We start from the raw sequence: 27,289 nt of genomic DNA on the forward strand, positions 1-27,289 counted from the left end.
TATAAATCTTGTGTCCTGTGATCATGAAGCAGGTGCTATATTGTGGCATAAATACTTGTTTTGAGTTTAATAATAAAGAGAAATTGATTACATAATGTAGAACATCATGAATTGAGTAGAGGCATGGATGTCAAAACCGCTGCTTCTGACTAAATTACTAGCAGGCACTTGTGAGATTCCAAGGCTTTCATTATGGAACTATAGTCTCTGAAATTATCATACTATATTGTTGATCAGATATTTACATTGGAAACCAGTAAGGGTGTGTTTAACATGAAGTATTTGGTTCTTTTAGTCCATGCCATGGTTGTCCAATTAAGATTTTATTAACTTGGTTATGCTATTCATACTTCTCTTTATTGACCACTCCAATGACTTTGTGCAGGACAATTGACAAGGTCTCTGTATTAACTTGTGTAAAGAGAATAGAATCAGATGATTGTATAACCCGACTACTGATACCAGGTATAATTCATGATTCTTTAATCTCTGTATAGGCATGATTTATATGTGTAATCTGTGCAAGACAATTGACAAGGCCTCTGTGTTGACTTGTGTAAAGAGAGTGGAATTAGATGATTGTATAATCTGACTACTGATACCAGGTATGATTCATGATTCTTTAATCTCTGTATAGCCATGATTCATGTGTGCAATCTGTCAATATATATATATATATATATAGGACTAATTACACCAGTGTCCTCAAGTATACCCTTTGTTGCACTTTAGTCCCCAATTTTTTAGGCTTGTCAACTTGATTCCCAAACTACAAAATGTGAGTTTAAACGGTTCCTAATGTTCATACCATCATAATTTTTTAATGGGAACCGAGTATTTTCAGAACTATACAAATCAAAAACAACAAAATTAAAAGATTGGGGACTTTGCAATTAAGTATATACTTCTGTGATGTGTGAATCTTTGGTCATTTTGATTTTGTTGAAGTTTCATGTCAAATTGTGAATATTCTTATCCCTGTTAATCAATTTGGATGGCGGGGGCACTATACACAAACTTGAGTATAGCTCAAGTGGCCGTTGTACCTATAGATTCGTAGAAGAGATTCGGGATTCGAGTTTATGAAGAAGGGTTGAAAGTACGGTTGTGAGAGTTGAACTTATTAACATACTCTAGAATCTTACCTAATTTTGGAAGGGGAGGGGGCAGGGAATAGAAGCACTATTGTAAACTCGCATTTTGTATTTGAGAACTAAACTGACAAAATTCTAAAATTGAGCTGTTGGAAATGGTAGAAAAATTCTGGGTAAAACCAGAATTTTTTCTCAAGTTTGGTCTATTTTTTAGGTGGGCCCCGAGTGTCGATTTACTCGTGTCAAAGTGGTAACGCGTTCTATGCCGCGTTGTGATTCACGTGGTATATTTGGTTGCTCAAAACCATTACCAAGTGAATGGGAAATTGAAGCCAAAGTGTGCTCCATGGAAATGGAGTTTTGGTGGAAATTCGTTAAGGTTGTAAATTGGCTTGTCCCACATTGATTTGGTAGGAAGTTTTGAAAGGGTTTATAAGGCATGGGTTTGGTACTTGGGGTGTGCCCCAAGGGGTACCCAAGTGTTTTAGAGGGAGAGGTTATAGGCAAAATGGGCTAGACCTATTGGACCCAAAAATCACCACACGCGCACCACCGTCCATCCGGTCGGGCGAGCTGGGCTTGGGCTTGGGCGCGTGTGTGTGGTTGGGTTTGGCTTGTTCGGCCCATTACTAATATTTTTTGGGCTAAAAACATTTGAATTTAATTTTATTTTTGGTAAAATAAAATCCAGAATTCAAATTAAACTGATTTGGATTTTCTGTACATCCAAACAGAGCCTTTCCCGTTTTCAAACAGAAATAAACTAGTTTGGATTTAGTGCACACCCAAACAGGGCCCTTCCCGTTTTTTGCCATATGTTTGAATTATTAATAGATTCAATTCTGTTTGAATTCAAAACCAACAGGTATCATACCTGTTCAATTTAAAACCAAGAGCCACATTTACATCTATAAATAGGACCACCCTCATTTGATGTTATTCATTTGGAAATTTCGTATTTCACCTCTGCTTATTCTATTCTTCATTTTGTTGCATCTTATTTCTGAAAGAAAGAGTGTAAACACTTAGTGTGTTCGTAAGGCAAACAATTTGTAGTGCTGCTATTGTTTGTAGTAGATCATTTCATCCTGGGAGATAGACATTCAAATTCTGAAAGTACCGTGGAGAGAACGAATCTGTCTTAAGGACACAGTGTCAAACACTGGACTTGATCAGAAAATAATTCGAAGAAATTAAATCAAGTAAGTTATTTAATTTATTTTCAGTGTTGTTTTTATTTATTAAAATCATATTTAAATTTTGTTTTTGTAACAAAATAAAATCTGTTATTTAAATCAGATTTTAATTTTGTTTTTGTAACAAAATAAAATCTGTTTTTATTTATTTATTTATTATTTCGAGTTTGATTTTTGTAATCAAACAAATTCTCTCCTTTTCTTTATTTCTTTAAATTCTAATTGTTGTTGTGTACACAATAGAATTAAATCTTTTAAATACAGTGAAGATTGTCTAACAGTTATATGGATTGTTAAAAAATAAATCAATTACTTGTGTCAGACACCTTACACTTAGATAAGAGTATGAGATATGCATCTGATACTTTTTATGAGATACTTTTTTTTTTCTTTCTTTTTTTCTTTTGTGGTGTTTGACAATATCATTATATGTATAAATTTTTGTATAATTGTTTTATAATAAGTAAAATGCCTTTTAATACTGTATTAAATATATAATATAATTTATTTTAGATAATAGATTAAAAATATTAAAATATGACTACGACCCAACCAGCCAATTCAGATGAACTTAATCCTAACAAGCCCAATTAAGGTATTATTAGTTATTTTCCATAGGGAGGATAAGAAATTCAGAAGAATTTGTCCTAAAATAAAAAAATGGCCAAGCAAACAAGGGAGTAGGACAACTATGACCTACATATTTTTTTCTCTTACCTTCCTTCTATTGCAGGAATTATTTACGGGCATTTATCAATCAGTCATATTAATTAGACTTATTTACTTACAGGTTTTGACTGATAAATTTATCACTCACTACTAAAAAAAATACTTTTTGCGACCGCCATAAACCGTCGCAAATAATAAAAAAACAGTCGCAAAAGACTTTTTGCGACGGCCCATGCGACGGCAAATGGGGGTCGCGAATATGGGGGTGGCAAATACTTTTTGCGACGGCAAAGCAACGGTCGCAAATTATTTGCGACCACCTAAACTACTTATGGCGACCCCTATTTTGCCGTCGCAAAAAACAAAGAAAAATACTAACATGATCTTTGGCGACCATCTTGTTACCGTCGCAAAAAATTAAAAATAAAAATAAAAATAAAAATAAATAAATAAATAAACAAATTGTGAAACATTAAAGCCCTTTTACCTATCCAGCTGTTTATCAAACAAATTAGACAAATCAAACCCACAGCTAACCTCTAGATATTCTTCCTATTTTCGTCAAATATTAAAGCCTGAACAAAATAAAAACAAAAAATGTCACAATTAAACAATTACTTTTAATATGTGAAACTTTTTTTCATCATATTCCAGTTGGGGTAATATCTGTCAAAACACTTCCAGTATACAATACTACTAATAGAACTTATAAAAGGCATGTCAATGACGCACAAGCATTTCAAAGCCCAAATGATGAACTAAAGGTTTAAGATCTAACACGAGGCCTTTAAAGGACTGGGAACATCATTGTGAGAAGACATAAAAATGCAATCAAGTAAAGACAACCAAACATGCAGAACTAAGCTTCTTATGGAGCTCATCCAATTCCGATTGATAGCATAAGAAACCACATGTGTTAACAGCATTAAAATCCACAAGCAAAAATAAAGGTGAATAACCAGTAGCAACAATAATTCTTTGTTCTCACATGATAAAAAAATCTTATTCCAATCTCTAATCAGAGTAAGAGGGGAAGGGGAATGGAGGCAGGATAAGACAAATCATTGCTTACTTCTAATATCCATACTACCCTTGTTTTTTACCGGTCATACCTGCAACCACCTGCAAAGATGCAATCCGAATAATCAAATTAGTTAAAATTACCCGTGCACAAAATTCTTCCATCAGGTACATATATATTTGAAGTACTACATAAAATGCCCGTAACGTAAAAAATCACTTTCGAAATGTTGAAATGCATAAAAAAAAACCTTAGGGGTAAAGTACATGGTTTTTATAGGGGAAGAATCCTAGTAATTTTTCTAGGCAAGACATCAAAAAGGAGCCCAAAACTCCAGTTATCAAGATCTAGAGAAAGCAGCTGGGAAGCACTAGGGTCTACAAAAGGCAGCTATTGGAAGATGCCTAGTGATTACAATAACATCCTAATCTCATCACACCAGCACCAAATATAATATAAGGCCCACCATTTGATAAGTCATACAGTTAATAAAATTGGGTCTCATAATTTTTTTTACACTAACTACTTATCAATAAATTTTTTAAGAATACCACATGCTAACACAAATAAATGAGCAACAAATGATTTTGGTGCAAAGAGATCCCTAAATTGTATGCTACGCCAACGAAAATTTTAAACCATTTATCGATCAGAGTATAATTCCATTTCATCATCAAAGTACAACCTTCATAATCCACTAAAGCAATTTTTCCCATATTTCCTAAAGCAAAGTATGCAAGTCTGTTGCAGTATTTTATCATCATCAAATAGATCTTCAAAATTGTAAAGATCAAACAAGTAATATGGAGTACAGAATTTGATACCTAATAACATGAATATAATTTCCTACAACAATTGATTGTGCCATATTTTCAACTATATAGCATTAAAAAAAGATCTCTTACCGCCATCATAGTTGAGAAAATGAAACCTGTGGGAACAATAATGAAGAACTAAAATACATACCATATGCAGTGGTGGCAAATGGAAGGCGAACAACATGCTTCAACTTCTGGTTGAAAACATAGTAACCCTGCAAAATGGATGAGCATTTCACATCTAATCTAAGTAAGCAAACAAAAGTATTAGAGATCCCAACACCAATACACAATAAGAGAAACAAATCTGGTTCCTTGTTCCAGCTATAAATTACCCCTCTCCTCCCCAAAAAATAATTGATTGTGGATCAGGAGTAGTTTCATCCCTTAATATAACATAAGCCATTCATCCCTTAATATAATAAAATTAGGGTTAAATAGGTAAGGGACCAACAAATACACAAAAACTAGACAGCAGATCTAGTAGATACACAGCATAGAGGCACAAAGTGAAGCAGAGTTTGCTCCCAGCCAATGGTGGCAGGCCAGAAGATGTTACGCAAACCAGCAAAGCAAGATAGATACATAGAAACACAGACAGGACAGAAACCAGCATACTACCACTGAGACAGATAGATACATAGCCAGCACTGGAGCAGGTAATACCCAAGCCAGCAAACCAGCACACCAGCAGACTCCAAAAGCCACCCAAAACACCAAAACATCAACCAGCCAATGACAGAACAAGTCACAGCAAATGGTGGCAGACCAAGGTACCAACTAGTTAGTAGCCCTCAACTGCAGACCTTAAACTGCTGCAGATACAGAAATACGCAATAGCAGAGCTTGCACAAATAGATACAGTACAACATAGCTATGAAGACAGCAGTGTTGTAGCAGAACAATCAGCACCAGAGCAAGCACCAAGGTAAAAGACACCAAAGTGATAATATTCACCACACACAAGCAGCCCCAACACAGATTACCAGATTACAGATGTACCAGGTAACAACATAAACACCATAAAAGCATAATACAACACAGATGCAGCAGAGCAACAAACAGAAGCAGGGGCAAACACACTTAACAGCAGAGGGATAAAAGGTGATTCCATAGATAATGTTGTTAGAACTACTGCATATAACACATTTATCAAGCTTTGTATCATCTTTTCTGAACAACATACAACTATTGGGGCAAGCATCAAAAGTCTCATATGTGAAACCCAAATCTGTAGTAACCTTCTGAGCTTGATAATATGAGCTTGGAAGTTTTGTGCCCGTAGGAAAAGCCTCATTCAAAAGTTCAAGTAACATGTCAACGGACTTGTCAGTCCATTGATTGAGCACCTTCATATGCAAAATTCGAACAATGAATGATAATGAAGTAAATTTGTGACACCCCGGGTACAGATCAGTTTGTGCATCTTCCAAAAGTTTAAAATATTTCAAAGTTTCGTCATTTGCCCCTATCTGAACCGGATCATCTTCCTCTACATGGCTTGGATCACTTGCCCCTGCTTGGGCAGGATCACTTGCCCCTGCTTGGTCTGGATCACTTGCAGTTGGTTCATCATTCTCAACACCCATATGTGGAATTCCCAGGGCCTCTTGTACCATCCCAACCACATCATCTCTAGTCACTGAATCCGCCATTAATGTTTGGTTTTCTTGGTTACCATGTAATTGGACATAGGATTCCCCATGATGAATCCAATTTTTGTACTTTTTTACGAACCCATTGGAAATAAGATGCTCCCTTACAACCTCTCGTGAAAAATTGTATCGATTACTACAAAATCGACATGGACAACTAATCGATAAACTTTCATCTCTATTTTTGTATGCAAATCTCAAGAAATTATCAATCCCATTCACGTATTCAATTGACATCCGATTTGGCAAATCAATCCAATTCTTGTCCATCTTTCTATTTCTTTAACTGTTTTTGTACACATCCATAAAAAGAATGAGTTTGCAAAGTATCACAATAACAATTGCATATTATAGTTCAAAAAGTATCACAATAACATTGACATTGCACCAATAGGAAATGTGATATGCATGATTGGCCTGCAAGAGAATGTAATGTTTTCTACTTTAAGGAGATTCTCTATTTCGACTGCTTTACCTTAATATGAATTGCAAAAGAGTATTCAGACCATAGTTATAAATATCAGCCTAGACTAATACACTCAAGTATATTTATAGGCATGAAAATCAAGTATATTAATAGGAATGAAATTTGGAGGTTGTTTATAGGTTGTTTGTTTGTTCAGTTCTCAAATCCATTTATTGATTTGGGATTTGGGTTTTCCTTAGTGATGTTAGCGGATCAGTAGGTTAGGTTAGAACAGCTGGGCAATCAACGCTTCTCCATAAGCTCGAACCCCAAACCTAAATAGATAGTGAGAATCAGGCATATCTTTTTTGTAATCCTTGTTTTTTTTAAGACCAATAGCAAGATTTCACACAGTTTTCCATTGGTGATGACTACTTACTACCAGGCTAAAAAATGTAAGATGGTAAAATCAGCCACCACATTTGGTTCAGTGTCTAAATGCTCCATACTACAACTTCACAACTACATTGTAAGAGAGATATATATATAATAAAATAAAATTCAACATATTGGTAGCAAATATATAAGCTCTATAGTAGACTGTACATGGTATTTCTTGAAGGAAGTCTCATTTTTCAAGCTTAAATATCCTTATATATTTACTTCATGGCATTTCTTCAAAGTAACAACTAAAACTCTGTTAAATGCCCATAATTCTGCTATCAATAGGAATTCTGAAAACAAGCAGTAAGTGTAATATGTTTTTAGCAGACAAAAATGCAACTGATCAAGGATCTTTTTAAGGTGTTGAATGTGTTGTTTGGATTTGTCAACTCCTCCAGATGATTGTATTTGCAAGTAAAGAAATATTTCTTACTTCTCACACGAATAAAAGAGATAAATTTCATAATTTTACCTAAATCCTATTTAATTTGAAGTACATTTTTAAATAATTCACATCTTATCTAAAAATATTATATAATATTTGAGTGTTTAAGACGTGTCTCCGTACCCATCCCAACTTTTGGATGTATATATCTTAAAATTTAGGTTTAGGAAGATATAACGCTTGAACATGCGCCCACACCCGATATTCGCACCTGAGTCCATGTAGCATAGCTTTGAACCCGACCAACTTTCACATTTTTATGATTGTTTTGAATTTGCTTTTTCCTGGGTATCTTATTGACCACAATACATCAATATGTTAGTTTACAGAAATTGAATTATAGATGATTCAAAGATGTAAAACACATGAAAAACAAACGAGTTTTCTTTTGCTTTTTCCAAACTAATCAGTGGAAAGCTGATGAGATTCCAAAGCTTCTGAAGTGTAATAGACCACATGCAAGTTAATAACAATGGAACTAGTTATGCTATTGGCTGTGTGGATGAGTAGGTAGTGAATTGCAATTATCTATGTTTCTCTAGAAGCTTTGGTCGAATCATATAGGTGAACTATTCAAGGGTTGCATGGGGATTAAAAAAAACTCTTCTTCAAAAGAATTTGGACATGCTTTTTTAAAATTTGTTTGTGAGAGTATCTTGAAGTGAACAACGCATAAAGTCTTAGACTTCTGCAGTGTTTGCACTTCTCTCAATGTCTTTGGAATTATGCTAAAGAGAAGTGAATTGGATTTCGATTGTTTTTCTTAGTTTTGCTAGTGATAAAACTCAAATTTTCCCTCCTAATTGATTTCACAAATTCTCAGGAAGGCTAGCAGTTTGGCTTGATTAGGCCACATGGCCTGTGTTTTTCAGTTTGAACAGCTATTGCTTCAACTTTGTGATGCCCTGAAATTCCTTATTTTCTTTGATATGTTTTCTTGACATTAATTTTGAGGCTTTGACTAATTTTTTTCCTTTCCTTGGAAAACCCTTGAACTAACAACGACTACCTTCTATCAATTTCGTTTCTGCATAGTATAGTTCCATTCATATCATTTTCCCTCTTTTGCATAAGAAGTATGTAAATATAATTTCAACCATTATTGTCTCTCCTTTCTGTTATAGACAAGTTATTAGTTATAAGTCAACCAACTCTCTCCATTTCTGGTTTATACATTTCCACATTCATGATTTCCTTGAAAACCTTGCTCTCTTTTGTGAATATATGGTTTACTTACACTCATTTGTTGCCTGCAAACCTGGTCTAGCACAGCGTTATAAATTTATTTGATTCATGTTAACTTGGTTAAATTAAATCTGTCTTTTAGTGGCTACCTAAACAAAACAATTTCGAGCGATGAAGATGTGTCATTACAGAGAGTAAGATTCGAGCGATGACGATGAATCGATGAAGATGTGTCAAACGTTACAGAGAAGACAAAGAGAAGTGTTTAGGCTTACCGATTATGAATCTCGATTATGAATCAATCGAAATCTTCTTCAACAGCATCTTCAAATCTTCAAATCTTCAAATGTTTGGCTTCAAATCTTCATCAACAGCATCTTCAAATCTTCAAATTTTGAAATCAAATCTTCAAATCTTCACTGTCGAGCGAGAGAGACAGTGAGATTCGAGTGAGAGAGAGCGTGGAGATTCAAAAGAAAGAGTCGAGCGAGACAGATTTTGAGAGAGAGAGAGAGAGAAGAAAGAGAGTTCAGATTTGGGAAATTAGGAAAAAATGGACATAGGTCACGTTTTACGTTTCACGTTTTTTGTTTTGGGGGGGGGGTGTTCAAGTAAAATGAGATTTTAAGACAAATTTTTTTTTTTTTTTTTTGCGACGGTTAAACAGTCAGTCGCAAAAAATTAGACGCAAATAGTCATATTTCTAGTAGTGACTATAAATTTATTCATAAAAATAAGAAAGATTGATAGTTTTATCACTTGATGAATTTATCAATAAGATTTTGGATAAACTACTAATACGTCTTAGTAGTTAGATTTAATTCTCATCAAGTCTTATTGAAAATAAACCTATTAAAATCGTCGCTAAAACTTTTTTTTTGTAACGAATTTTTTCATGTTGCTAAAATTAACAATTAGCAATTTTTTTTTTAATCATAATTTTTATATATTGTTGTTAAAATTTATAATTAGTGATATTTTTTTGTGACAATTTTTAAACTGTCGTTGTAAATTAACAATTAGTGACTTTTTTAATAGTGTTTGATGAAAAATATTATTAATTATTATAAGACTTATTGGACAATAAATCTATATATTAAGTTCTGCTCGTAAGTTTCTCTAAGATTTAGTCATCGTTTGGGAACAGACTTTGTTAGTAACTTTTTGGTTAAAATAGAGTAATGATTCATCCCTCCTTTTCCCCCACCCCCTTTGACCCCCTCTCTCTCTCATTGGTTACCTTTTCTTTTTCTTTTTCTTTTTTTTCCTGCTCCTCCAATCACCACCTGCCACGTGGCAAAGGGGGGTGAGGGGGTGACCCCCAAAAGGGGGTCCCAAGTATTATTCAAAAAAATAGAATTTTTGACTTTTTAGTATAGATGGTTGACTTTTTAATTTTTTAGTGACTTTTTAACTTTTAAATTAAAAAGTGATGTTGCCAAATAAAACCTTAATGGGGTAATAAAGTTTCAACAATAAAATCTATTAATAATTTACTTAATTATTTCTATAATATGAAATGTTTGTATGCCCCTCTAATAATATTCTATGACTTGTCCACTATTTTCTTATTGTTACGCCATGTATTCATATAACACATGCCATATGTCAGGCACATGACTAATATAGAATTTTCAAAAGACAAAATAATTCATCCTTCTAATGTGTGCTTTAAATGTGTACTAAGTTATTTTAAGATGGTGGTTAAAAATCATTTTTCAATTTTTAACTCGTTTTGAATTATATCATCTGTCACAATTTTTATATATATTTTTTTTAAAAATAAAAAAAAGTCAAAAAATCAATTTTTAATCATCTTTTTAAAACAATTCATCCTTCTAATGTGTCTTTTAAATAAGTACATAATTATTTTTCTGTATTTTCATGTATAAGATTTTTTTTAAATAAAAAAAGGTTATAAATACATGTAATGGGTATAAAAAATAAAATAAAATTTAAAGAGAATATTCACTACCTCATTTTATTCCGTTATCAAACATGATCATAGCACACCTAAGACTTGTTTGGCAATTGCCTTTCTGGTAATGATTTTGTTGATTTTTTTTTTTTTTTGGTTAACTTTTCTTCTTCTTTTTTTTTTAAAAAAAATCAAAAAAAACTTTTTACTTTTATGTCGAGAAGGCCCTAAATAAATAAATAAATAATTTTGAAAAAAATCTACTAAATGGAAAAAAAAAAGAAGGTATTTTAGTTTATTTATTAATATTTTTATTAAAAAAATTATTTTTTAGATTCTTCTAGAGTAGAAGGATTTGAAAAATAAAAATTAAACTAAACTTAAAAATGTTAGGAAAAAACTTTTAAAATTTTATTAATTAAATACACATAAATTTGTCATGCAAAATGACAAATAAAATAATACAAATGAGTTGAGGTTTTTTTTTCAAAAAAAAATTCAAATATGAATTTAAGAGAATTTGAGGGACTTATGGAACTCAATTCAAGTATTCGAACCGTGTGTTTTGTAGGACTATTAATGTATATCATCTATGAAGAAAATTAAGTCGATTCAATAGGCATAATATTTTTATTTTATCACATTTGTTTATTAAAAAAATAGATAATAAATATATTTTTAGAAATAAATTATTTATTTATTGAAGACAAACGCAATAAAATGAAGGAGAATTGTAAAAAAAATAGTGTAAATCCAAAATAATTGCGTAGAGGTGGAAGTACAAAAATTAGTTGCACAGTCTAATATATGAATTACTTGTATTTCTATGGCATTGTAATTATTTTGTGTCATTTTTTGCAATTCTCTCCAAAATAAAAATGTTTTAATTATTGAATATTTGATTTTTTTTATGATATAACTTTATAAAATAAACAATTCGAATTATCAAAAAAGAACATGTAATAAGTGTCGTGAATGGTTTAAATTCTCTCAAAGTTGAAAATAATAAGATTGTATTTGATTTAAGAATTTAGAGAGAAATTTAAAAAAATAATAATTATAACAATAAAATATATTTATATTTTATTTAATTTCATACATAATTTTTTTTTTTACTTTTTCAAGTTTCTCTCCAAATATTTTGGTGTGAACCAGAAGGATTTTTTGAGGCCACGAGACAGCGATTTTCTTCCTCGCTTCCCGAGTCTACACGAAACAAAGCTCCTCCACTTTGGGATATTTTGAGAGGATGATAAAAAATAATTTTTTAAACTTTTAGTCATGTTTTTTTATTTTTTTAGAAAAATAATTTGAAAAGTTGGGAAAAAGTTATTTTTGGCTTTTTTTTATTAATATTTATTTATGATGTCAAATCATAATAAAATGACTAAATTATCAACATTCAATTTAAAATATTTACAATTTCACTGATATTACACATTTTGACTCATGAATGATAGAATTATAATTTCATCGGTGACTGAAACTAATTTTTTAAATATTTTTAAATAAAAAAATCAATTTTTAACTGTTTTTATAAGACCATCTCCAACCCTGAACCAAACTTGGCATCAAATTTAAAATTTGGTGAAAAAAACACTTTTTCATGTTCCAACGGTTTCACCAAATTGATATCAAATCGAGATTTCACTAAACGTTTCACCAAAATGAGAACAGGCTCCGCATTTCACCAAAACACTGTGCATGACCGTTGGGGAGACCAATCGGTTGACCAACCCGTCGACCACCAAATGGTTCAAACAGTTCCAAAAAAAAAAGGTTCAAATAGTTATAAAAAAAAAAAAAATTCGCCTTACCGGTCAACCGGCTAGTCGACCAACCGGTCGACCACTAAATGGTTCAAACAGTTCAAAAAAATTGATTCAAACAGTTCAGAAAAAAAAAAAAAAAAATTTCTCTTACCGGTCGACCAACCAGTTATCCCCGGAGCAGATTTGATAAAAAGTGAAACGTTAGAGCCAGTAATATCAAATTGAGGAAACATCCTTTTTTTCATCAGATTTGATAAAAAAAAGTTTAGGGTTGGAGATGCTCTAAACGCACAAACCTGAGTAAAAGTCAAATATGAAAAGAGGCCTTCGACACATTGTAAGATGAGAGGTCGACTAAAGTCAATTATAGTTGCTGATAAAATAAACAAAAGAGAAGACATACCAACATGGGGGTAGCGTTTGATAGAATTTTAGGATTATAATTTAGTACGATAATGCTACGTAGTTCAAATTTTGTGGCTCAAAAGTGGCTCAAATGGCCAAAACGACGTCGTTTTAAGTACAGAACAACATAAAAATGGCCAAAACAACGTCGTTTTGGCCATTTGAGCCACTTTTGAGCCACAAAATTTGAGCTACGAGACATTTTCCAATTTAGTAATAGAGTTTTTTTTTTTGTTTGTGAGTTTTAGAATTATGATTTAAATGTAAAAAATTTGTTTAGTTATAAGTTTTGAAAAAGGTTTTAAATTGATCAGTTTGAAATTTTTGATGAGACATATGATATTTAATTAAAAAATTTATAACTCATAATCAAACACATAATTCAAAAGTCTATTGAAAACTCATAAATTTTTTTAAAATTTCTCAAAAATATTTTTATTTAAATATAAAAAATAAAAGGTGCCAATTTTGACCCCAAAAAAAAAAGAAAAAAAAAAAGTGCACTGTTCTGGTCGACTGGCCGGACGTCCGAGAGGACAACCGGATAAACAAAATTTCAAAATTCAAAATCCCGCCTAAAACGAGTTTGCAAAAGTGAGTGTAAAATTAATTTTTGAAAGTTGTATACAAACACCACACTCAAATATGAGTTTGGAGTCCTGATTAGAACGTTATACCAAACACAGATAATTTTCTTATGAAAACATGTGACTTTTGTAATTATTCAATGTGTTTGGCTCGGAATTCAATTTTTTAGAAGTCAAGTTTTTTATTTTTAATATCTTTTTTATTTTTAATGAATATTTTTAAAATTTTAAGTAATTTTATGTTTTTTTTTTAAATGTACCTTATTTAAATATATATTTAAAAAATTAATAAATATATAAAAATATGAAAAATATATTGTATTTTCGCATTTTTTTTGTATTTGATGAATTTTTTAAAAAATTTTATTACAAATATTATATTTTAAAAGTGTATTCATATTAAGCATGTCTAAAAATTTTAAAAATTATTTAAAATATTAAATAAATTCAGTAAAAATAAAAAAATATAAAAAAATAAATTTTTTTGAAAAGTAAATTGTGAAAATACAAACCACGATCATTTTTAAAAATTTTGCGTGGAAGAGCGGTCGGCAGAGCTTTGTTGGTATTCGTCTCTTGTCAGCAATGTTAGGTATCATAAAAAAAATTTCATGAAAATAATCATGAAAATTTTGTGACTTTTGGATTACACTTAAAATAAAACACCAAACATTAATCAAGATAATCTAATAATCATAAATTTTTCATGATCATTTTCATAAAAAAAATTTCAGAATCCCTAACTTTTTCTTTTTCCACCCAAATCATTACTTAATTCACAATTCCAACCCAGAGAGTTGTTTTTTGCCTTTCTTCGTCTTTCTACTTTCCAAGAGATTAATTGCTTTCTCTGTACAAGTAGTGTGTCGGTTTTCATGCAAATGGCTTTCAATTCAACGGTCCTTACTGTCCTCAAAACCATTGTTTGGTTGTCACTAATGAGCAACTTTGTCATAGTATTATCCGATGCAATTAAGACTGAAGAGAGTGATATTTATTGCTTGAAATCAATTAAGGATTCCTTGGAAGATCCTTACGATTACTTAGGCTCTTCATGGAATTTCGGCAACAGTAGTAAAGTCTTCATCTGTGATTTTACAGGAATTGACTGTTGGAACGATCACGAGAACAGGGCGATGGGTATCCGACTCCCAGACAGGGGACTCAAGGGTCAATTTCCTCGAGGGATCTCAAACTGCACCTCTTTACAAACTATAGATCTTTCAGGGAACAAACTTGTCGGAATCATCCCTTATGATATCTGGCGATTCCTCCCATATGTCGTATCTCTCGATCTTTCGGCCAACAGTTTCAGTGGTGAAATTCCGCCCAGTATTGCAAGTCTTAGGTATCTCAATATCCTAAAACTTGATGACAATCGGCTCACTGGACAAATCCCACATGAGCTTGGCTTGCTGCCTCGCATAAATTCTTTTAGTGTTGCTAACAATCTCTTGTCGGGGCCGGTGCCAGATTTTGGTAGCACCTCTGTTACAACAGCTGAGAGTTATGCAAATAATAAAGGACTTTGTGGGGGTCCTTTTGTTAAAATAACTGATGTATTATTATTAATTGATGTAGATGTTGATTTATTCTGTATATTACAAGTCCTATATATAGAGGAGAAGATGGTAGTGGAGTGTGTGATAGTGGAGGTGGTAGGTGTGGAGAAAGATAGTGGAGGTGGTAGGTGTGGAGAAATTCTAACAGCCCCCGCAAACTCAAGGAGGATAGAAATTAACCAACTTGAGTTTGAAGAGAGGAACAAAACAAGAAAATACATAAAAATAATAAAAAAAAAATAAAAAAAAAATAGGAGACACTGTATGGTCGTGTCAGACCGTTGGTGAAGACTCTGAAAGGTGGTGCCATAACGTGGTAGAGGACACTGGATGGGTGTGCCATAACGGTGTAGAGGACACTGGATGGTGGTGTCATAACGGTGTAGAGGACACTGTAGGGTGGTGTCATAACGGTGTAGAGGACACTGTATGGTTGTGTCATAACGGGATAGAGGACACTGGAGGGGTGTGTCATAACGTTGTAGAGGACACTGTATGGCGGTGTCATAACGGTGTAGAGGACACGGTATGCTAACCGGAATCAATGTCGGGACAGTTTATAGGGTCATGTCGGACCGTTGTAGATGCTAACCGGAATCAAATGTCGGGACAGTTTATGGGGTCATGTCGGACTGTTGTAAAAGTTGCACCCTCAAAAGGTGTGCCCAATTTTTTTCAAAAGGCGTGCCATCAAAAGGCGTGCCATCAAAAGGCGTGCCCACTTTATCAAAAGATGTGCCATGAAAAGGCGTGCTAGTTTGTCGGGCGGCAAGAGGCGCGCAATGCGCGTGGCTGGCCCTGGCTATTTAAAACAAGGTTGAGGCGAAGGCTGTGCATACGAGTCTGAAACCTCTGAACGCTCGGAGAGCTTGTCTCTGCAAATCTTGAAACACCCGGAAACCAACCCTTCTCTGAAACACTTAGCAACTCAAAAACATGGCCTCTTCTTCCCGTCCAGCTACCCAGAACCTGCTCACGCTCTTTCCAGAACTGAACGAGCCCACAAGAGAAATAACTGGTGCGGTGGCCAGTGAACCGCAACCAAACACCTCTGGTTTTGCTCCATTGAACTTTCCGATGCGGTCGGTGGAGCAAAAAATGGCGATGCAAACTGATATTGAGGCTAATCAGTATACTCTGAAGGCATGTGTGGAAAGCATGACAGCGGTCACAAATTTGTCGAACCGGCTGCAGAGTAGGACAAATGAGGTGCAGCATGTAAATGCCCAGCTGGCTCTGCTCCAACGCATGTATAAGGATGCGCGAGCAGAGATAAGCGTGCTAAGGGCAGAAAACAAGGAGCTGAAGCGGAAGGCCACCGTGATATTCCGATTTGGAGGTCCACCATATGCTGTAGTGGAGGAGCAGGGAGTAAATGTGCTCGGTGGCGTGGGAAATCCGGAGGCAACACCGTCAAGGGCCGCCCAGGACGGAGGCAAGAAGAAGAGACCTGCAGCAGAGTAGAGAAGAAAAATACCGCCTGTGGATGTTTGTTTTTTTTTTTTTTTTTTTTTTTTTGTTTTGTTTTGTTTTTTTTTTTTTTTTTTTTTTTTTTTTTATGTAAAATGGTGATCGGGGTCGATCCCGGAGATGAATAAAATAGGGTGTGTTGTGCAAATGTGTAATTTTTTTTTTTTTTTTTTTTGTTTAAATAAAATAAAAGAAAGGAAAAGAAGGGGGACAAAGCAAGTTGGGTGCCGTGTTGTTTTTGTTTCAAAAGAGGAAGTAAAATAATAATAATAAAAAAATTGAGTGGAAAGAATGAAAAAGAAAAAAGATGGTGGAATGGCTCAGGCTTTTGAAGTAAAATAATAAAAAAAGAAAAAGAAAGTTGAGTGGAAAGAATAAAGAAGAAAAAAAAGATGGTGGAAAAAAAGATGGTGGAGATTTACAGGTGGGATTTACAGGTGCTGTTGGTTTTATTCTTTCTTTGGTTTGGGTTGTTTCTTTCGGTTATGTAAAAGACATTCTTATATCAGATGTGCAATGGTCTTCAAGCTCTCTCTCTCTCTCTCGGGTAGAGAAGAATCACACACTACACACGGGACCTCTCTCTCTCTATCTCTAAAAAACAAGAGACCCAACACACATAGAACAGAGAAAGACAGAACTGGGATGGAGGACATGCACGACATCTCTCTCTCACTCAGATCAGAAACAGACACAGTTTGGGTCAGGGAGAAGGATACCCACACACCCACACACCATGCATGACAAACTCTAACACACACACACAGGACACCCACATGTAGATGCACATACATACGGCATAGACTGCCGATTCATTCAGCTATCACACGATCCAAACCCATGATCAAAAGCTGCCTCAGAGGGGTCTTGAATTCAAAGTAGTGGGGCTGAAACCGGTGAAGCGGACACCACAGGAGGTGTGGCCGGAGATTGAAAGAACAGGAAAGTATCAAGTGTTACGGGTGTAGAGTCAGGAAAGGAAGTCCGACGAGATGAAAGTGGCAGATTGGGGACGATGTTGATGATGGGAGAGGCACTCCCAATTTGGGAATTAGGGTCGAGAAGGAAACTGTCTCCGTCGGAGACTGCGATTGGGGACGATGTTGATGATGGGTTCATGGTCGTCGGTGACGCCGTCGTCGTCATAGCCGGGAAGGTGGATTAGATGCAGATCTCAGTATCCTCTCAAAATACAAACTCCAAATCTCTGACTGTGAGGAAAAGCCTGGCGTTGGAGAATTGACAATTGGAGGAGGAGACGATGGTGGCTCGATGTCACCATTGATGAACAAATATGTGTGAGGCAGAGAAGAGTTCAGCTATGATTTTCTGGCAGCGGGGTGAAGGTATGTGTAGAGGTCCGGCGGGCGGCCAAGGCGAGGTTGCCGCCCGCCGGTGAAGCAGAATTACTAGCTTCTCAACCTTGCTCTGATACCATGTTAAAATAACTGATGTATTATTATTAATTGATGTAGATGTTGATTTATTCTGTATATTACAAGTCCTATATATAGAGGAGAAGATGGTAGTGGAGTGTGTGATAGTGGAGGTGGTAGGTGTGGAGAAAGATAGTGGAGGTGGTAGGTGTGGAGAAATTCTAACACCTTTGAAGCACTGCAAGGCTCCTGATGCTTACGATCATGCTTTCTTCTTAAATGGCTTCGCGGTTGGTTGTTCGGTTTCTACTGTTGTAGTTTTTGCTCTGACTTTGTTTTATTTGCCCATTGATCCACTATTAAAGAAGATTATGAGTAGCAAGAAGAAGAAAAGAAACCAACCGGTGGTTCAACTAAGACAATGGCGCCCAACTGCAATGATTAGAGTTGAGGATACCAAGGTTGAACATCTCTCTCTCTCTCTCTACTCATACATTTTGCGTCTTTTCCTCCCTCCATGTTCAGTTGTTCCTTGTTTGTTGTCAGTCATCTCTCCTATTAGAATTTTTGCTATTTCTCAATTTTCAACTGGTGTAAGAAAAGCAAATGCAATTACAACATACCAAAGCTGCTATATCTTATGTTCTTAATTATAATTTGAATAGGTATAATATATGACCTCCTATTATGGTAACAAACAGTGTTTGTCTATAACATATTGTTTTATAAACAGAGTGATAGCATCTTCTTCTAGACTCAATTTCTATCACTTGGATTAATATATTTTTATTGTTTGCATATCCAAATTAGAGTCTATGTTTTTTCTCTCTGGACTCATTTTCAGACTATTCAGCCAATTAGTTTTTGTTTTCCCTTGTAGTTGATACTATAATTTGGTTCACAGATTTCTAAACTGGAGAAACTGGTTACTAGAATAAGCTTCACAGAACTTGTGAATACCACTGACAATTTTAAAGAAGACAATATCATTGGGTTGGGAAAGACAGGGATAATGTACAAGGCCGTTTTCCCAAATGGTTCGATCCTTGCCATCAAGCGGTTCTTCAACTCACAACGCTCCAAACGACTCTTTATGTCTGAGGTAATGACTCTAGGTCGATTGAGACACACTAATTTAGTACCTCTAATTGGTTTTTGTTATGAAACAATGGAAAAACTATTGGTTTACAAATATATGCCAAATGGTAACCTCTATGATTGGCTACATCCTCCGGCAAGCGAGCTCAAGATCATGAAATGGCCTGTCAGGGTTAAAATTGCTGTTGGGTTAGCAAGAGGGTTGGCATGGCTTCATCACTACAACAGAAAACTCCAGGTATTCCACCAGAACATAAGCTCAAAATGTGTACTACTAGATAAAAATTTTGAGCCCAAGATCTCTAATTTTGGGAAGGCAAAGTTCATGAGCCCGAACGATACTGGTCTGGGTGGGATCTCTGTCATGATTGATCAATTGTTGGATCTGGGTTTTAAAAAGAAGGATGTATATAGCTTTGGAGTTGTGCTTCTTGAGCTGGTTACAGGGAGAGAAACCATTGACGCTTCTGCAAATTCTAATAGTACATCTTTTTGTTTGCATGATGCAGTTGATAATGCTCTAATCGGGCTAGGATTTGATGATGAGATCTTTGAGTTCCTTAATATTGCGTGTAAATGTGTTCAGTCGGTGCCAGAGCAGAGGCCAACAATGCTAGAAGTGTACCAAACAATGAAGGCCACTGGGGTGAAACATGGGCTTGTGGACGATTCTATGATGTGGAATGAAACAGAAATTGCTACTGCTAGTGAGGGAGATAATAGGGTATACAAAATAGGGCGAACAAGCCTAATTCGACGTTAAACCTTGTGTTGATTTACTTAATTTTTAATGCAATATTAATATTATTAGGAGTACAACACATAATAAGTTGCTGGAGTTCTATAAATTTGATTACGTGTAAAGGAATCATTGGCGGGCCATAAAACTTGGCATCAGCTCATTGGCGGGCCATAAAACTTCGCATCAGCTCTAAATTATTCTCCTCCAAAATATATGTTGAGTAATGATTCATTCCCCTTTTCCCCCACCCTCTTTGACCCCCTCTCTCTCTCATTGGTTACCTTTTCTTTTTCTTTTTCTTTTTCTTTTTTTTCCTGCTCCTCTAATCACCCACTGCCACATGGCAAAGGGGGGTGAGGGGGTGACCCCCAAAAGGGGGTCCCAAGCATTATTCATATATGTTTTGTTGAACTTTTTTTTTTTTTTTTTCTTTTGTTAATTTGGTTCCCAAATTACAGAATATGAATTTAAATGGTTTTTCCGTTTGGCAAGTTGGATTGGGGGCTTTTTTGGCTATTTTAGCCACAAAAGACAAAATAAGCTATTTTAACCATAAAAAACAAAACATCGCATCCAACCCATAATCATTACACTCTTCTCTTACAAAAAAAGTCAAAAAAGCCAAAAAGTCAAAAAGTCCTTTCCCAAACCAAGTTTTTTAGCTCAGGCTAAAATAGCCAAAAAGTCAAAAAGCCAACCCACTTCCCAAACCAAGCCTTAGTAACACTCGTACCATCTAAGGTTGTGTTTGGGAATTCACTTTTTCGAGGGTTTTAATTTTTAATTTTTTTATGAGGTAAAAAATTAATGTGCTTGACTTTTTTAGTTCTATAAAAAAATTGTGAATTACTAAGATGTTTAACTTTTTTTTAATAATTTTTTTGATTTTTTTATTCTTTTCTATTTGTTTATGCTTTTTAACTATTTTAGTTGAAAAAATAAAGTTGTCAAAGGGGCCCTAAATTGATTATGGGAGCTGAGGTATTTTTTAGAACTTCACAAAAAAATAAATAAATAATGGAACAAATTTAAAAGATTAGAGATTAAAATGTAACGAAGGACATATTTTGATAATCAAAATACAACAAAGTGCATATTTTGAAAATCAATGTGCATTTGATCATTTGGATCTTGTTGAGATCACTGTTACACATCATTTAAAAATTGACACGTCTCATTATCTCCTACAATTTAAAAAATAAACAACAACAATAATAATAATAATAATAATAATAATAATAATAATAATAATAATAACATAGTGAATCACTGTTTTAGGAGAAATTATTCAATGCTCCTTAGCTTAAAAAAGTGAATTTGGAGAGTCCAACACCCAGCCCATTCTTTGGGCTTAGCATCATTCGCCAGCTTGACCCAAGGAGAACTTGTAAACGTCAATAATAAATTCTCCCGTGCTTGACTCGCCCAAGTCTTCTTGGTCTCCCTCCCGAGAGGGGGTAAGGCACAGCAGTTACTGTTGTGTCATTTGGGAGAGGTTTTTCAAGTGTTTTTTTGATAATTTGAATCGTTTATATTATAGGGTTCGTCGTGTAAATCATTCATACAAAAAATTAAGTTGATTGGATATTGAAACCTTACAACCAAAGCATATTTGTTTCTATAAAAATTAACGATTAACGTAACTTTCATTAAATTTTAAAAACAATTGGGATCTAATCATAGGGTTATGAATATTCGATTATTTTGTTTTTTTACAGAAATAATATTCTTGACAAACCTTACAATATAACGGTTCAGATTATCGAAAAACACTTGGAAAGACCTCCCAAAAGAGGGCAGCATTAACTGCTGCACCTCGCTCAAAGACTCCGGATTTCCATGCATTGTGTCAATTCAATAGTACTACCGATGTTAATTATTATATGAATTAATATATAAATATATGTCATAGCAATATAATTTTAAAATTATGATCCCATCTATTATATAAATTATAAATATTCAAAATTAATAAAATTATATCATATCATCCATTAATATATCAATTGGTAAATATATGGACATTGAGTCTTGACAAAAAGAAATAAAAGTGATGATATACTATAGATAAATTTCATATGCAAAGATACTACTCTCCTCTTCTTCTTCTTCTTCTTCTTCTTCTTTTTTCAAAATACCCATTATTGTAAACTGCAATTTCATAAGCGCGTCAGTCACATTGGATGAATTTTTTTAGGAGAAATTACCAATAGGTCCTACTTTTGAGATTTATTACCCATTAAGTTTTATTGATAAATTTATCAGTCTCTTATTTTTATGAATAAATTTATAGTGATAAATTTATCAGTCTCTTATTTTTTTTAATGATAAATTTATCAGTTAGGACCTGTAGGTAAATAAGTCTAGTTAATAGGACTGATTAGTAAATGTCCCATTTTTTTTATTGGTTTCAAACAATTTTGCACAACGCAGGAGACAACACTTTTTCTGTACATGTGTCCTACACACACAAGGTTTGTTGTTTTAAGCAAGGTTCTAATTATCGGCCGCTACGTACCGTACCGGCCGGTTCGTACCGAAAAATTTGAGTGTTGAGTTAGATATGGGCCGGTATACCGGTGAGAATGAAATTCGCATCCGTAGCGGCCGATTCCCGATACGTATCAGCCTAAATCCGATACGTGAGCAATACAGTTTCGATACACGTACTCTATCGCCGGTACAGCTGAAAATGGAGCAGAGAACCTTCTGCAAAAGCAAAAATAATCGAGCAAAGCACCTGCAAAAACAAAAGCAAATGCAGAAAATGAAGGGAATAGACTCACGGACTCAAACCTTTCACTTCAAATTTTTTGTCTTCTTTAAGTAATACACAGACTCACGGAACACCATAAATTTGTAACAACCTCTAAAGAAAAACCCTCAATCGGACCAAACCCAAATCCTTAATCAAACCCAAATCCATCTCCCAGGGGCATCGATCTTGTAAAGTGTTGCAGGGAGAAGCATCAAATCGAACCCAAACCCATCACCGCTTTCAAGCTTGTTTGTTAAAGGTGTGTTCTCTCATGCTTTGTTTATATATTTGCCATGCTCTGTTTTTTCTTTTCACTGAATAAGTCATGCACTATTTGCTTGTTAAGTTGTTGTGTTTGGTTTATATATTAGTTTTGTTTTGTTCTTTTGTTTTTTTTGTTTTGTTTTGTTTTTTTCCTTTTTTCTATTTGTTCTGTGATTATTTGTTATTTATATTATGGTATGGGATGGGAATGGGATATATCTTAATATATATTTATGATTGTTCAAATATTTATATATATATATATATATATTTCTGTTTTGTAGTTGATTTAAGCTATTGTTGTGTGGTTATATTATGGTATAGGATGAGAGATATATATATTTCTGTTTTGTAGTTGATTTAAGCTATTGTTGTGTGGTTATATTATGGTATAGGATGAGAGATATTTTAATAAATATATATATAATTGTTCAAATATTCATATATATATATATATATATATTTCCTTTTTTCTGTTTCGTAGTTTATTTAAGCCATTGTTCTGTGGTTATATTATGGTATGGGATGGAAGATATTTTAATAGATATATTTATGATTGTTCAAATATTTATATATTATTATTATTTTTTTTTTCCTTCTTAGCAATGTACTTGTAGAGTATGTTTCATACTTATTTCACTTCTTCATTCCTTTAAGTTGATTTATTAGACTCATTGTTCATGGACCTATTAAAACCAATAAATTAAGTGGTAGCAGTGTATAATTAGGCTCATGTATCGAATCTTCTTGACTGACTTTCACTACAGTTTTCAAAACTTTTGTCTGTCAACAGTTTGATTGTTCATTTTTTTTTAAAGAGGTTTAATATTTTAGATTTTTTATTTTTATTTAAAGAGGTTTAATCTGTCAGATTTTATATTTCAGATTTTTTTTATTATTTCAGATTTTATTTTAGATTTTTTAATCTGTCAATTTTTTTTATTTTAGATTATTTTTATGTCAGATTTTTTTTAAAGAGGTTTCATCTGTGAGATTTTTTTTAAAGAGGTTTAATTGTTAAGTAAAGAGGTTTAATATTTTAGATTTTTTATTTTTATTTTAAACGCATTGTTAGTAACTAAATTAGAATTACAATATTTTTTAATTAAAAACTGTTATTGTAGATAATTGAAAGTTATAATGGCGCACAGAGGTGGTTTTAGTGGAAAACCTCCAAGTGATGATATTGGTTGGAAATTTTGGAATTCCACTAGAAAATAATAGGCATAAAATTAGGTGTACATTTTGTGAAAAAGAGCTAAATGGTGGTATAATTAGGTTGAAGCAACATTTGGCCCATATAAAAGGTCAAGTCGTACCTTGTGCTAATGTCAGTGGTAAGTTCGAACACTAATGATGGATCATTTGAATAATTATAAGGGCAAAAAGCTTGACAAAAGGAAGATGAATGAGGAATTGACAGAACAAATTAGAGCTAGTCAGTGTGATGATGATGAAAATGATGAGGAGGACCTAGCAATGGTTATGGCCCGACAAATTAGGGCTAGTGATATTGAGGTTGCACCTCCTCCTGGTTTTGCTCGGTGAAGTCATAGTGTTCGTGAGGCTAGTACAGGTAGGAAATGGATTGATACATCCTCTCAAGAAGTTCAATTATTAGACATAGATGTGGATCTTCATAGGACCAAAGGCAACAAACAATCCAAACTCTCCTCTAGATTCTTGAAAGAAGCAAAGAAAAAATTAGGAAGAGCAGTTAGCCGTTTATATTGTTCACTCCAGTGCCTACTAATGTTGTTAATTCTAAATGGCTAGAACCAATGTTAGATACTGCAAGAGAGGTTGGAAAAGGAACAAAGCTACCTAGTTCTTATGAAGTAAGCCTCTAACTTAAAGTTTGAAAAAACTCTATCTATGTTTAAAAATAAATAAATTATTAAGATGCTTGTTAATAGTTTTTGTTTGTTATTTATTATTAAACAAGTAACTGAAGTGTATTTACCAATGGAGTATGAAGCTTTACAAAATTAGATAAAATCTCATAAATCTAATTGGGCTGAGAGAGTTGTTACAATTATGTGTGATGGATGGTCTGGGCCCACAAGAAAGCACATTGTTAATTTTCTTGTGTATAGCAATCGTGGAATAATTTTTCAGAAGTCTGTGGATGTAACTGATGTACCTAGTAGGACAGCTGATTAATACTTGGGCCTCATGGACAAGGTAGTGGATGAAATTGGAGAAAAATATGTTGTGCAAATTGTAACTGATAATGAAGCTGCGATAAAGGCAGCTGGTTACAAACTCATGCAAAAAAGGGAGAGTCTGTATTGGACGGGATGTGCAGCTCATTGTATTGATCTTATGTTAGAGGATATTGGGAAGAAAAAAAGTGTAGCAAAGGTGTTGGATTGTGCAAAAGTAATCACACGCTTTATTTACGACTCCAATTGGGTCATTGATTTCATGAAGAGATTCACAGGAGATAGAGAGTTGTTATGTCCTGTCATCACACACTTTGCCACCAATTTCATTACTTTGGAATGCATTGTTAGACATAAGATTGCTTTACAAGATATGTTTCATTCTCAATAGTGGAAGCACAGCAAATGGTCCCAAAAGGATGATGCAAAAGAAGCGAAAGAAATTATACAAAGTAAAGATTTTTGGACCAAGGCGGCAGATGTATTAAAAGTTCAAGAACCACTTCTAAAGGTGCTTAGACTTATAGATGAGGATGAAAAGCCCACAATGAATTTTATATATGAAGCCATGGATAGAGCAAAGTTGGCCATCAAACAAAATTGTCGCTATTATGTAGATTATTGGAAGATTATTGATAATTGATGGGCTTTCCAACTACACACGGACTTACATGCTGCAGATAAGTAATTTTTAATTTATTTAAATTATAAATTATGTGTTCCTTGTCTCACTTTTATTATTATTTTATATTTGAATGTAGGTTATTTTTTAAATCCCATATTCCAATATGGGAAGCACCTTTCTAATCATCGAGAAGTGATGAGTGGAGTTAGAAATGTGATTTCGAGACTTCTACTAGATTTAAACGAGCAAATACAGACGATAAACCAAGTTAGTAATTATTTAATATTAGTTAAATTGATAAATTATTATTTGACTTGTGAATTGTGTTTGTAAAACTGCTTATTGCCTTTTGTTCATTGCAGATTTCTTTATTTTGTAATAAAGAAGATTCTTTTGGTGCTGTGTTAGCACAAAGAGCAGTGAAAGCAACAAATCCTGGTAATTATTATATACTCAATCAACTATTAACTATTTTAATTACATATTATTGTTACATTGTCAACACTTCTATATCAAATTATAACATAATCACTAATAATTGATTGATTTGTATATAGCTGAATAGTGGATCCATTATGGTACATCAGCTCTGGCACTCCAAAAAGTGGTTGTGAGAGTATTGAGCCAAACCACCTCTTCTTCTAATTGTGAGCGCAATTGGAGTACATTTAGCCTGATACATACAAAGACAAGGAATTGGTTGACGTATAAAAAATTAAATAAACTTGTTTATGGGTATTATAATATGAGGCTAAAAATCAGACATGCAACATGAAAAAGCCAAGATGACAGAGAGGAATCTTTTAACCCCATCAATCTTGACTATAAATTTGAAGAAGATGATCTATTAACTCCATGGCTTCAAGAGAGAGAATATGTAGTCTTGGATGATGAAGATAACTCAGGTTGGTTGATTGTTAACGATGATGATGAGGGAGATCATGCCACTTGTAGCCAAGTACCTCAACACCATCAAAGAGTAGGGTCTGCTAGAAGTGGCTCTAGTGAGGGTCGCGGTTTGAGTCCACCTAGTGGTAGTGGAGATGATAGTGATGGCAGTCGTCCTCCAACAGGTGGTGGTAGTGGTGGACAATGCGAGTTTGCAGGTTCTGCACATGGTTGTAGACGCAGTATTCATCATATTGATCATGATTGGGAACAGGGATTCTACACAGCAACAACGGCATTCTATTTCTGCTCCTGTGGTTGAAGCATCAATTGGGCAATCCCCCTACCGACTTAGGTGGAGACATTAACCATACCCGCCAAAGTTCGACACTTTAAATGTTTGTCCCTCGACAAAGTCTTTGTCAACATATCTGAAATATTATCATCTGTGTGAACCTTTTCGAGTTGTAACAATTTCGAATCTAACACATCACGAATCCAATGGTATCTCACATCAATGTGTTTCGATCTCGAATGAAAAGTAGAATTTTTACTCAAGTGAATAGCACTTTGACTATCACAATAAAGCACATACTTTTCTTGCTTCAAACCCAACTCTTGCAAAAATTTCTTCAACCATAACTCTTCTTTACAAGCTTCCGTAATGGCAATAAATTCAGCTTCGGTAGTTGAGAGAGCAACACATTTTTGTAATTTAGATTGCCA

At 33.9% G+C, this 27,289-nt stretch overlaps 1 protein-coding gene and 1 long non-coding RNA gene across 2 annotated transcripts; one reads left to right on the plus strand and one right to left on the minus strand.

Annotated features, from left to right (window-relative positions):
- Positions 1 to 3,811: 3,811 nt before the first annotated feature.
- LOC145792477 (uncharacterized) lies at positions 3,812 to 5,014 on the minus strand. The gene is made up of 3 exons (XR_014331873.1): positions 4,947 to 5,014; positions 4,886 to 4,911; positions 3,812 to 4,081 (listed from the first exon to the last, which is right to left on the minus strand). It is a non-coding gene; the product is annotated as an uncharacterized LOC145792477 (long non-coding RNA).
- Positions 5,015 to 14,445: 9,431 nt separating this feature from the next.
- LOC114311366 (probably inactive leucine-rich repeat receptor-like protein kinase At5g48380) lies at positions 14,446 to 20,170 on the plus strand. Its single transcript, XM_082876752.1, has 4 exons — positions 14,446 to 15,211; positions 17,703 to 17,760; positions 18,232 to 18,484; positions 18,928 to 20,170. The coding sequence occupies exons 1-4, from the start codon at positions 14,491 to 14,493 to the stop codon at positions 19,882 to 19,884; spliced, it is 1,989 nt and encodes a 662-aa protein (XP_082732878.1). The 5' UTR covers positions 14,446 to 14,490; the 3' UTR covers positions 19,885 to 20,170.
- The last annotated feature ends 7,119 nt before the right edge of the window (positions 20,171 to 27,289 follow it).

The sequence above is a fragment of the Camellia sinensis genome, chromosome 6 (assembly GCF_055761805.1).
Source record: "Camellia sinensis isolate YWXY chromosome 6, ASM5576180v1, whole genome shotgun sequence".
In the NCBI taxonomy this organism is placed as follows: Eukaryota; Viridiplantae; Streptophyta; class Magnoliopsida; order Ericales; family Theaceae; genus Camellia; species Camellia sinensis.

Excerpts from the sequence above, each read along its gene's own strand:
- LOC114311366 (XM_082876752.1), top strand. The coding sequence starts at position 14,491 with ATGCAAATGGCTTTCAATTCAACGGTCCTTACTGTCCTCAAAACCATT. Across the intron at positions 15,212-17,702 it reads TGTAGATGTTGATTTATTCT|GGTCGAGAAGGAAACTGTCT; the intron begins GTATATTACAAG and ends TTTGGGAATTAG. Across the intron at positions 17,761-18,231 it reads GGGGACGATGTTGATGATGG|GTGTGGAGAAATTCTAACAC; the intron begins GTTCATGGTCGT and ends TGGAGGTGGTAG.